Consider the following 13650-nt stretch of genomic DNA (forward strand, 5'->3'; position numbering starts at 1 on the left):
GGCAGGCAGGAGCGGTTAGGGGCAATCAGGAAGGCAGGCAGGCAAGCAGTTGGGAGCCAGCAGTCCTGGATTGTGAGAGGGATGTCCGACTGCCCGTTTAGGCCCGATCCTAATGGGATCGGGCCTAAACGGGCAGTCGGACATCCCTCCAGGAGTCCCAGATTGGAGAGGGTACAAGCTGGGCTGAAGGAGAACCCCCTGCCGTGCACGAATTTCGTGCACCGGGCTTCTAGTAGGTTTCTATCAGCCTGTACAAACTGTATTTCAGAGAACATTGGTTTACTGGGATATTGCTAAGTATTTTGAGGAAAATAGTGTCTCCAGGTCTTATCAGTTTGGAAGATAGTGGATTAATAAGTATTAAGCAGTTTTCTTTATTATGGACCTTCTTAGAACTTTGATATGCATTGTGACTCTCTGGGTTGTTGGGGAAAGTGTTGGTTTGGAGTCATTGTTCCTTATAGTTATTTGATGTTTGCTCTTTTTCCTAAGTATCTTGAGACACTAGAATTCTGTGAAAGGTATTTTGGGAAACTGATGAGTCAAGATCTGCAAATAATGTTGGTATTTGCTCTTTCTGAGTCCTTTTCAGTAATATACTGATGAATTTACATTTGTCCATTTATATTTTTCCACCCTTTGTTTTTAATCCTCACCCAAGGATATTTTTTCCATCCATTTTTAGAGAGAGTAAAAGGGAGAGGGAGAGATAGAGAGAAATACTGATGTGAAAGAGACACATCGATAGGTTGCCTCCCGCATGCCCCCAACCTAGGGTTGGGAGCCTGCAACCGAGGTACATACCCTTGACCAGAATTGAGTCCAAATCGAGCCTGGGACCCTTCATTCTGCAGGCTGACACTCTATCCATTGAGCCAAACTGGCTAGGGCTATTTTTCCACTTTTATACTCTTTTTTTTTTTTTTTTTTTTACTTTTTAAAAAAATTATGGCCTTTAATATTTTTTGATATTTGGTTGCACAAGAGTCAAATAAAAATGTGTAATAGAAGTTAAAACATCTACCTTGTACTTAATTCTGTTCTCTTTATCTTCTTCTTTGGAGATAGACTGTACCTTTTGTGATTTCTTTGTTGAGGGGCACTTTCTGTTTGTATACTTCTTTGTAAGCACAGTATAAATTCCTAGTTCATTCAAATTATATTTATTGATTGAGTTAAAGAGAGGACGATCATATGACTTTTACACTTTTATTTATTTCTCTCGCTCATCTTAACGTACTGAATAACCTTATTTTTTCACCGTTGAAGTCTGATTTTTCTGAATTTCTGGGTCCATTGATCATGTTGGCCATGTTGGCAGGAAAGATTTTGAACTATGGATTTTAATTAAAATGGATTATACTTAAGGAAGATTTAAGGAATCTTCAGGAGATGAAATAGAAAACTAATCTTTAATTCTTATACTTTTTGTTAGATATCAGAGATGTATTCTTCAGGCCCGTTGCTGCAACTTTTAATTCATTCTCAGTCTTTTTTGGATATGCAATTTAAAAATTTCCCCCGAGATAATTCTAGGATTATTCTAACTTTCATAAGGGTCTCTCTGGATGTTTGTTTTGTTTCCAACTGTCCTACTTATCCCATCTACTCTTTTTATATTTTATCACCTTTATAGTTTTTGCTTATTTATATGTGATTACTGTTTCTCATGATTTCATTTTGTCCACATTACTTAAGTTTTAACTTCTTTGTGCCACATTCATGTACTCTTTAAGCCTTTGTGCCTGGTTGATAACTATCTTGTTTTCTTATTATCATTTTTAAAATACAGAGAGAAGACTGATTCTTTTTTTTTTTTAATGTATGAGAATTTCATAGATCATTGGCATATCTATGGTTATATGACTTTTCCTTAGTTGCTCATTTCTATGTCAGTTGAGTTATGCTTGGTGAGTAAAGGGCACCAATTCAGCAGTTCTGTGGTATATTAGAAAACATAGTTGATATAGGTATATAACATATAAATCATACTAATCCTATACCTTAGTTTACACAATTGGGATATTTGCTTTAGACACTGTTGTGCATCTTGCTTATTATTATTTTTAAATTAAAAATTTTTTCTTTAATGATTTTTAAGTTATTAATACATGCTTATTGAAACAATTGAAATAATACAGAACAAAGATGTACAGGGGTGGGCAAAAGTAGATTTATAACCTAATGTATGTCCTTACACACCTTCCTACTTATAACACAGAGGCATAGTTTACTTTTTCTGAAGTTAAATCACTACATACAGTACTTTGCCATGCTTTTCTTTTCACTCAAATGTTTATCATGAAATACTTTTACTAGTCTGTAGATATCTATTCATGTTTGTGTTTCCCTAACTGCTTTGTATGTGCACAAATATATACACATTTATATAAAACCCTATGTTAGGTTTCTTGAGGAGAGGGTCCATTTTATTTATTTAATAGTGGCCTGGTGCATGAAATTTATGCACATTAAAAGGGAATTAATTAACCCTTTGCACTCGCTTGCTTTTTTCTCGATTCCTTTATTCTACTCGGGATTTAATTTTTTAAATACCCCAGATTTTACAAAGCGCGGCAGTAGAATAAAAAACTGGAGTTTCTTTTCATACAAACTTATTTATTTGGATTTTTTTATATTTCAAATTATTGATACATTCAAAGAGTATAAAAAGAGCTGCTACCGATGCTAACTGTGTCGAGTCATCCTAGTGCAAAAGGTTAAAGGAAATATTTTAATATTGCTATTTGCCCCTTCTCTATAATAGAAGTGTCAGAGATGAAAGAAAATTAGTAAAATGTATATGAAAATCTCCCTTCTGTCAGAGTCTGGGGCACACTGCGGGACCCAGAGTCAAGTCCTCGCCCACCCGCACGCGCCTCAAAATCGCGCGAGACCCAGACCCGGCCAGCCCCACCCCCATTAAACCCCGCCAAGCAGGGGGTGCAGCCTCAGGTCGCCTGTCAAGCCCTGCCGGGTGGGGGTCGTGGCCTCAGGTACCCCATTGCAGCCTCAGGTCCCGTGGACTCCAGTCCCTTGGCCCAGCACCGGGGCGGGGGGGGGGCGCGGCCTCAGGTCCCCCATCAAGCCCTGCCAGGCGGGGGGTGGGGGTGTGTGTAGCCTCAGGTCCCTAGTAAAGCCCTGCCGGGCGGGGAGCACAGCCTCAGGTCCCATGGCCCTGGGGCGGGGTGTGTGGCCTCAGGTCCCCCAGCCCTGGCGCCAGGACATGAGGGCGTGACAACCATTTGCATATTAGTTCTTTATTATATAGGATTTATTTTTAAAAATTCTTTTTATCTAGTCTATCATTTTCTCTCTTTACTAACCCCCTCCTCCCAATTAACATGGTGAGCCATGTTAACCTGCTGGATATTATTCTATACTTTTTTCCATGCTTACTATTATATACAAATTATATAAAAACTAGAGGCCCAGTGCATGAAATTTGTGCACGGGTGTGTGTGTCCCTCAGCCCAGCTTGCACCCTCTCCAATCTGGGACCCCTCTCACAATCCAGGACTACTGGCTCCCAACTGCTCACCTGCCTGCCTTCCTGTTTGCCCCTAACTGCTTCTGTCTGCCAGCCTGATCACCCCCTAACCACTCACCTACCAGCCTGATTGATGCCTAACTGCTCCCCTGCCAGCCTGATTGCCCCTAACTGCCCTCCCCTGCAGGCCTGGGTCCCCCCCATCTGCCCTTTCCTGCAGGCCCGGTTGTCCTCAACTTCCCTCCTCTCCCGGCCTGGTCACCCCTAACTTTCCTCTCCTGCAGGCTTGATTGCCCCCAACTGCCCTCCCTTGCAGGCCTGGTCCCTCCCAACTGCCCTCCCCTGCTGGCCATCTTGTGGCGGCCATCTTGTGTCCACATGGGGGCAGTCATCTTTTGTGATAGAGTGATGGTCAATTTGCATATTATTCTTTTATTAGATATGATTAGATAGGATAGAGGCCTGGTACATGGGTGGGGGCTGGCTGGTTTGCCCTGAAGGGTGTCCTGGATCAGTGTGGGGGTTCCCTTGGGGCATGGGGCGGCCTGGGTGAGGAGCCTGTGGTGGTTTGCAGGCCGGCCATGCCCCTTGGCGACCCAAGTGGAGGCCCTGGTATCTGGGATTTATTTATCTTCTATAATTGAAACTTTGTAGCCTTGAGCGGAGGCCAGGGCAAGCCACGGCTACGGGAAGCTTGGCTTCCTTCATCACCGGGGGCAACTCAAGCCTCCTGCTCTCTCTAGCTCCGTGGCTGCCGCCATTTTTGTTGGGATTTATTTATCTTCTATAATTGAAACTTTGTAGCCTTCAGTGGAGGCCAGGGCCAGCCAGAGCGGGTTGGAAGCTTGGCTTCCTCCGTTGCTGGGGAAACCCAAGCCTCCTGCTCACTCCGTGGCCGCAGCCATCTTGATTGAGTTAATTTGCATACTCGCTCTTGATTGGCTTGTGGGCATAGTGGAGGTACAGTCAATTTGCATGTTTCTCTTTTATTAGTGTAGATATGTGTGTATGTGTCTAAACACACATTCATGTATGTAATTTTTTAGTTATTCCTTTTTAAAAATTGGGATCATAATATAGTTCTGCATTTTCATTTAGCAGTACAATGGATATTCCACATTGAGATAGCTTAAATTTATTCCTTTAAAATCATTTTTACATTCCTTTTTTTAACAGTTTATTATGAAAACTTTCAAATATATGTGAAAGATTATCACAATGAACATTGAAATAATCTCCATCTAGGTTCAGTAATTGTTAATATTTTATCATATTTACATTATCTTTATCTTTATCTTAGCAGTTTATATGTATTACTGTTGCTATACCATTTAAAAATTAGATGTAGACATAATAACATTTTACCACCAACTACTTTAGCATGCATCTCTAAGTCATTTTCCTTCATAGCCATGATATTGTTATCACACCTAAGAAAATTAATATTATTGTAATATCTGATATCTAATTTAGATTTGATTTTTTTTCAGTTGAAAATGTTTTTTATAGATGTTTTATATCAAACCAAGACACATTCAAGGCTTACTCATTGCATTTGGTTGATAGGTCTCTTTATCTTAATCTAGAAAACTTTGCCCAGCTTTTTCTTGCTCCCATGTACCTGTTAGAAGTCTTGCCCAAGCTAATTTGTAGAATGTCCCCCCATCTCAGATTTACCTGACTATTTTCTCATGATATTATTTAACTTTTTCTTTGTTTTCAGTCTCTCCTGTAAATTGAAAATGAACTATAGAGGCTTAATTAGATTCAGGTTAAACATTTCTGGGAAGCATGCTGCATAGGTGATGATGAACTTTTTTTTTTTTTTTCTTTTCTTTTTTCTTTTGGGTCAGGAGAGGGGCCTGGGAAGTGGAGCGGGTTTGGGCAGATGAGGGGAAGGAGCCAGGAGAAGGGGCACTGGGGCTCTGGGAAGGGGCCCAGGGAGCTCTATGAACTTTATTATATAGTATCACTTTGGGATACACATAATGTCTAGTATCTTACTATTAATGCCACTAAGTTTGTTCACTTGTTTAAGAGTTGAAATAAATAATGAGCTTTTCATTTGATATTACAATCTTTTTTGTTTGATGTAAATTACTCTTGAGGTTCTTGGGTTATCTTTCAGAGTAGAAAACATTTTCAAAATACTCTTGAGAACAATTATTAAGAAACATAATTCTTCCATTGTAGAGAGATCCAATTTATTTTTAGAATGGATACTTCGTGAATCTGAAATAACCTGGTTAAGATACATAGAAATTATTATTATTTAAAAAATTTTTTTTATTGATTTCAAAGAGGAAATGAGAGGGAGAGAGAGATAGAAATATCAATGATGAGAGAATCATTGAATGGCTGCCTCCTGCACTCTCCCCACTAGGGATTGAACCCACAACCTGGCCATGTACCCTGACCAGAAATGGAACTGTGACCTCCTGGTTCACAGGTTGATGCTCAACCACTGAGGCACACTGACTGGGTGATACATAGGAATTAAATATTTAATTATCCATTGTGCAGTATATATTTTATAGATTTGTTTTCTATTAATTTGGTTTCTTGAATTTTTACATGAGTTTTATATTGAGCTTCTAAAAATTACATGATGTTTGATATTATTACCACTTTATGTTTCAGAATGTGCCCATTTACTTTTGGCTCACAATGCTCCAGTAAAAGTGAAAAATGCTCAGGGATGGAGCCCACTGGCGGAAGCCATCAGCTATGGAGATAGACAGATGAGTAAGCAATATAAATTACTGTTGTTATATAGTCTAAAAATATGAAGTGATGCATTTGAAATATTTTTCATTTAGCATAACATTCCATGCTCTGAAAAGTGTGTAGTTATTTATAAGCTTATATATGGATTATTAGGAACTTGAACATTGGATGATACATAAAAATAATTGAGGAATTATGTTTAAAAGTATGTTTTTTTTCTCTTTTTACAGCATTCTGCCCTATTCTTTGTTGTTGTTTCTTTATGTCATTTTTTTATTTTTTAATCTTCACCTGATGATATTTTTTTCCATTGGTTTTCAGAGAGTAGAAGGGAAGGGGAAGAGAGAGAGAAATAGAGGAGGGAGAGGAACATCGATGGGAGAGAGACACATCAATTGGTTGCCTCCTGCACACACCCCAACCAGGGCAAGGATTTTACCTGCAAGTGAGGTATGTGCTCTTGACCGGGAATTGAACCCAAGACCCTTCAATGCATGGGCTGATGTTCTAACCATTGGGAAACTCCGGCCACAGCTTTATATAATTTAGATTGAAGGACTTTTTAAAAACATTGAGAAAAAATAAAAATAAAAACATTGAGACTTGATTGTCCTTTCTGACAACTGCTTAATTTTTTGAAGATTGAAAATAATCGGTGTATTAATATCAGTTATTTATCTGCTTTAATTACTAAAATCAAGTAACAAGTGTGTCTGTTTTAGTCTTTAGAGAATTTCCAAAAAATGACAGATATATTTTTCACAATTTATATACTGTTCAGTTATACCACTCTCCCTCCTCCTACGCCTATTTTTTTTTTTTTCTTTTGAGTTTCATATACAGGTCTTATTTTTGTCAAACACATCTCAATAGTTGAAAATTTTATAAAATTTTGAATGGTAATATTGAATGGTGATACTATCTTTTATACTTTGAGGCTGAAAATAATCACTTCAGTCTAGCTTTGTAGAAGGAACTATAAAAAAATTAGTAGTTTTACTTAAAAAAAAAGCATAACATTGGACACTCCTGAGTTGTTACTTGGTTTTAATTTTATTTTTGATGGTAAGTTTTGGTCTCTTATGGGTTTTATCTTATGTTTTAGCTTTACAAGTAATCCATATATTATATTTGTGGAGTTTCTGAACACCTTGGAAAACTTTTAATGATGAAGTTAGATTTGGGCTTAAGATTTAATGTGAGATAAAATTGTGATATTTTAACAACTATACTAGTATGTATATGTATATGTATATGTATATGTATATGTATATGTATATGTAAGTTATTCATTGAGAGTTGTCCTTTCTGGACAAACATCAGGAGACCCTTATGAGAGCAAGAAACTGTACTAACCCTAGAATTATTTTAGGGAAAAGATAAAAATATACAGCTCTAAGAAAGTGAGAATAAATTAAAAGTTGTAGCAGTTGGTCTGAATAAACTTTCTCCAATATATTTAAAAAATTTTTTATTGATTTTTTTTTTTTAGAGAGAGGGGAAGGGAGAAAGAGAGAAAGAAATATCGATTTGTTGTTCTACTTATTTATGCATTAATTGATTGATTCTTGTATGTGCCTTGACTGGGGATCAAACCCACACCTTGGTGTATCAGGATGACACTCTAACCAACTGAGTTACCCAGAAAGGGTTCTGATATTTCTAAATGATTAGCAGAGTGGAAAGGAAACCAGGTGGGCTCCTGGATTTCTGACCCACCTTGAGACTTAAGTGACTTTCAAGGATTCTCTTATTTAGCATTAGTGAATATTTATTGAGTCCTTACTATAAAGCATGTGTATATAGTAAGATGTAGAGAATCAAGACATGGTTTCTACTCTTTAGTAATTCATAATCTATGGGGAAGGCCAGTAAACAGAGTTTTCTAAGAAAATAAATTATTGAACCTAACCAGTTTGGCTCATTGGATAGAGCGTCGGCCTGCGGACTGAAAGGTCCCAGGTTTGATTCCGGTCAAGGGCATGTACCTTGGTTGCGGGCACATCCCCAGTAGGAGGTGTGCAGGAGGAGGCAGCTGATTGATGTTTCTCTCTCATCAGTGTTTCTAACTCTCTATCCTTCTCCCTTCTTCTCTGTAAAAAAATTAATAAAATATATTTTTTAAAAAAGAAAATAAGGCCGAGACCGGTTTGGCTCAGTGGATAGAGCGTCGGCCTGCGGACTCAAAGGTCCCGGGTTCGATTCCGGTCAAGAGCATGTACCTTGGTTGCGGGCACATCCCCAGTGGGGGGTGTGCAGGAGGCAGCTGATCGATGTTTCTCTCTCATTGATGTTTCTAGCTCTCTATCCCTCTCTCTTCCTCTCTGTAAAAAATCAATAAAATATATTTAAAAAAAAGAAAAAAAAAGAAAAAAAAAAGAAAATAAGTTATTGGATATATAGTAATAAATTTTAATGTAAAAATTGAGGCACATTGTAGTTAAGAATGTTATAAAATTGATTTCTGTACAGTGATATTTTAAAAAATATTTTTATTGATTTCAGAGAGGAAGGCAGGGGGAGAGAGAGATCAATGATGAGAGAATCATTTATTGGCTGCCTCCTGCATGCCCCCAACTGGGGATGGAGCCAGCAAGGAGCCCAAGAAGACTTCAAAGCAGGGTTTGAGATTATTAGATAAAACCTAAGACTTTTTAATTGAGTGGGAGACAATAGATTTTTAGAAAAATAATCTTTAGATCAAATGTGGCAATCTTGTCTTAAAGAAGAGATACTGTGTTTAGAGAAGTTAGGGATAGATTAGAAAGATAATTAAATGAAAGAATTGACAATGGTTGATTATATCCTGGGTAGTGATAGAAGGATTATGAGTAATTCCAAGATGTCTATCATGTATTAATGGTGATCTCATTGATTAATTAATGTATAGAATATAGAAGGAAGAGCAATATGAGATTTAAATAATTAGGTGTTAAGCTTGGTGAATTTGAGTTATGTGTGGCATACCCAGGGAGAACTCTCCAAGTAAGAAGTGGGAAATAATTAGACTGGAGTGTAGAAGGAAGTGGAAGGCAGAAGGTACAGATTTAAGAAATACTTGGAGCAATAGAGCATAGTTCTAGAAGCTGTAGGAACAATAAATGGAAAACTTGAAAAATACTGGGAGAAGAAGGCAAGAGAAAGTTAAATTGTAGTTTATTGGAGTATGAATTCATTTGAGTATGAATTCTATCTATTACCATTTGAGTATGACTTTTAAAATACGGAAGTGCAAATACTGAAACCCCAAAAACATAGTGGTAATTTTGTATAATTACATCCTGAATGTTTCTGCTTCCATAAGAAAGTTTGAGTTGATGTGATTTTCTTTTTAATGTGAAGTCTCATAGAACAAGAATCTCTTTTTGCATATATTACTGTGCTATATAGTATTGTTACTACCTTTTTAATAATGTTTGGTAATTTTTACATCATTTTGTATTATTTATTGAATGCCTTCAGTCAGTTGCAATATGTTCAGTTGATGAAAATATATGGCTTCCACTTTATATTAAGAAGATACCTTTTCAGGCTAGGAATTGAATTCTTTTTATTTTTTACATTCAACAGAGGCCCATTTCAATTTGAAGGCAAGAGTGGTTGAATAAAGATTTATTAAAATATTTGAGCTTATAGTGAGGAAGAAAAGCTACTACATTTGGGTAATGCATCTCTGATATTAGAGTTAAATTATAACAAACATGAAGGTTAACCAGATTCATACAAATTTGAATCTGTAAGGAATCTTAATGATTATCTAGGTCCGTGGTCAGCAAACTGTGGCTCGCGAGTCACATGCGGCTCTTTGGCCCCTTGAGTGTGGCTCTTCCACAAAATACCAAGGCCTGGGTGATTCTGTTTTGAAGAAGTGGCATTAGAAGAAGTTTAAAAAGTTTGGCTCTCAAAAGAAATTTCAATCGTTGTCCTGTTGATATTTGACTCTGTTGACTAATGAGTTTGCTGACCACTGATCTAGGTCATTGGTTCCCAATTATTTGGATTTCACAGACCAGAAAAAATTTATTTGAGGATTGATGCAGAATAGCTAACATTTTTATTTTAGTGTATAAGAACTTTAAAAAATAAAAAAAAGATAACTTCACCCAGCCTGCGTGTCTCAGTGGTTGAGTGACCTATGAACCAGGAGGTCAAGGTTCGATTCCTGGTCAAGGGCACATGCCAGGTTTGCGGGCTCGATCCCAAGTAGGGGGCGTGCAGGAGGCAGGTGATCAATGATTCTCTCTCATCATTGATGTCTCTCTCTCTCTCCCCCTCTTTCTTCTTCTCAAATCAATAAAAATATATTTAAAAAAAGATAACTGCTTTCTTCTGTGATCATTTTATTAAGAAAAAGACATTTTTAAAGCTAAAAATAGTAGCAAGAATAGTTCTTGAATTAAGTAATATGTAATTTATAAATTAAAACCATCCTAGTTTCCAATTTTTTCATTTTGCTGCATATCACTGGAAACTTGAACAATTGGTCACTGAAATGTAGACTTGTATTTGGGAATTATTGACCTAGGTCACAGAGCTAGTTGGTTTATTTTTGCTTTTGAGTTTTTCACTGTGTTAAAAATATATGTAACACAGCTAGTTTATAAATGAGATAAGGTCTCATGTTCTTTGGCTTCTAGATCTCAGCCTCTTTTACTGGTCTTTAAGATCTTTAGTAATTTAAACATTATTCTTTGCTTTTTGGCTTTTAAAATATATTGGAATTATTGTTAGATCTATGGTTAAAAGTAAGAATAAATTTTACTGTTCTTCAGAATTCTTCCTTGGCCTTTTCCTAATTTGGCCTATGTGGACAAAACAAATCTGGTTCAGTCTTTCACTGTCATTCTTCTTTCTGTTTCTTTCAGTTTTTTTGTGTGTTGTTTTTTTTTAAATCCTCACCCGAGGATATTTTTCCATTGTTTTTTAGAGAGTGGAAGGGAGGGAGAGAGACAGAGAGAGAGAGAGAGAAACATCGATGTTAGAAAGACACATTGATTGGTTGAATCCCACAGGCTCCTGACCAGGGCTGGGAAAAGCCTGCAACCAAGGCACATGCCCTTGACCAGAATCAAACCCAGGACCCTTCAGTCTGTGGGCCAATGCTTCCATCTACTGCGCCAAACCAGCTAGGACCTTCTCTTTTTTTAACCTTCTGTTTTTGTGTGTATTCCACATAGGCTTGAAATAGTTTATAAGACTGCATATTGTAAAATGGAAAAAAATAGTATTTTTACATAGCCTATCTAATAAAGAGGGAATATGCTAATTGATGGTCACACCATCACAAAGATGGCAGCACCCACAGCCAATAAGGAGGGAATATGCTAATTGACTGCCATGCCCTCAAAGATGGAAGCGCCCTCAGCCACAAGATGGTGGCGCCCAGTCCCCTCAGCCCTGATGGGGTGGCAGGCACGTGGCACAGCCAGGCCCGCCCCAGGCGGGTCCGGCCGCTCCATGCACCTGCCTCTGGAGTCCCTCAGTCCCCTCAGGCCCCCAGCCACCCAGGGCTGGCCCAAGATGCAGGCAAGCCTCAGATGGCAGCTGCCCAGATGCCCAGGGCCGGCCCGAGGCCCAGGCAAGCCTTGGATGGTGGCTGCCCAACCGCCCAGGGCTGCCCAAGGCTCAGGTAACCAGAGCCGGCCGAGGCTTGCGCTGCCAGCAGTGGCAGTAGCAGAGGTGTGATGGGGGCGGCATCTTCCCCTGATCGCTGGGTTGCCTCCCGCCCCTGAGGGCTCCCGGACTGTGAGAGGGGCAGGCCGGGCTGAGGGATCCCTCCTTCAGAGCATGAATTTTCATGCACCGGGCTTCTAGTATATCTGTATATGTATATGAAAAAATATGTCAGGACTAGGAAGAGAAATCACGTATTGATGTATATATTTTTTAATCTCGATTTACATTTTTCCTTCTTCTTATTTTGCTAGCCTTAATTCATTTAAGTCTAGTGTTTTCCCTTATTTCAGTAAATGTTAGCGATTAACTGATTTTTGCTAGTCAACCTTAGACCATCATTCTAATAGATAAAAATCATATTTACTTAATTGTAGGCACAGTAATAAGCAATTTATATTGAGGCTTAACAGTAACTATATAGTAGATTTTATTTTATTCTTATTTGACAAATGAAAAAAAAGAAACAAGTTTGGGAAAATTTTATAACTTGTCCAAATTTATACACAGCTAATAAGTAGTAAAGCTGGGGTTTGCACTTTAATGCAGTGTTTACATTTGAATCTCTTAACTATTGAGAAAATACTAAGGAGGTCTTCAGGTTTTATTAGATTCAGAAGTTATTGTTAAAGATAGAATATGATTCATTTCTGTATTTTTTTCTGTATTACTATTATGTTAAAATACAACCTCTACTGAAAATTAGAACAGATATACAGTACCTGGAAATAGTTGTAGATACTTATGTTTTTAGAAAAGTGGTATCCAATGGGATTTTTGATTTTTGAGATCTGCTAACTTTGAGATCGTTTAGATCAGTATTACAACAGGACGTTGCATTATCTGATTGAGATTGGTAAATCTTGGCTCAGTCAGGTAAATTCATACAGATAATTTAAAACTAGGAAAACTAGTGTGAATAATAATAGCCTTACTAAACTTATTTACTAACCATATCTCTCAATATATCTGTATAAAAGTCAGTGAAATAAAATTGTATTTGTGAAATAATATTTTTTAGTATGGTGAAATCTATTTTAAATTAAAAAATTTTTTAAATTTAAATTTTAGTTACTGCTCTTTTAAGGAAGCTTAAACAGCAATCCAGGGAAAGTGTTGAAGAAAAACGACCTCGATTATTAAAAGCCCTGAAAGAGGTAGGCTATATTTCTTTGCTGATTTTGTATTCAAAGAATAATTGTAAGTGTGATTTTAAGCATTTTTTAAAATACAGTCTAATTTCTCACTAATTATTAAGGGTCAAGAAATGGTAAAAATCCTGCTTAAGTTAAACAATAATAACATAACAAAATACTCTGATTATGATGTAAAAATGTACTCTTATGGGAAGCACCATTCACTTTGAACTAGGAAAGTAAATAAAGAATTATTGCTTTCTTAGATGAGAGCTCTAAGAAAAAAGAGCTGGGTCATAGTTAGTGGCAATAATTTTTCTTTGTCCTTGGGATTAGAAGATTTCTAAGAGCTGCAGCCCCTGCTCCTAGTAGGAGCAGTTCGCATTTTCCTTACATAATTCTTTTTGTGTCCTCCTCTTGATGGTAAGAGCTGGGGGTGCTGGCACAGAAAGAGAGGCTTATTTTCTGATATTTTCTTCTGGATTTTTGATGCCTAAAAGAAATGTGGAAGAAAGATGACGATTATGTCTTTTCTTAGGTATGCCTTTTTTTTTTTGAGCTCTGAAGATACAATTTTTTTTTTTTTTTTAGAATATTTGATTATAATAGTTTCTTTAACAGTTA

At 37.3% G+C, this 13650-nt stretch overlaps 1 protein-coding gene across 1 annotated transcript in view; it reads left to right on the top strand.

Moving 5' to 3' along the window:
* Positions 1–13650, top strand: part of ANKRD13C (ankyrin repeat domain 13C) — a 78580-nt gene that overhangs the window by 22545 nt on the left and 42385 nt on the right. The window contains exons 3-4 of the mRNA XM_079777111.1: positions 6131–6235; positions 12962–13047. Of these exons, the coding sequence (XP_079633237.1) occupies positions 6131–6235; positions 12962–13047 (191 nt within the window). The remainder of the gene's footprint in view (positions 1–6130; positions 6236–12961; positions 13048–13650) is intronic.

Source organism: Cnephaeus nilssonii (genome assembly GCF_951640355.1).
Source record: "Cnephaeus nilssonii genome assembly, chromosome: 7".
Lineage (NCBI taxonomy): Eukaryota > Metazoa > Chordata > Mammalia > Chiroptera > Vespertilionidae > Cnephaeus > Cnephaeus nilssonii.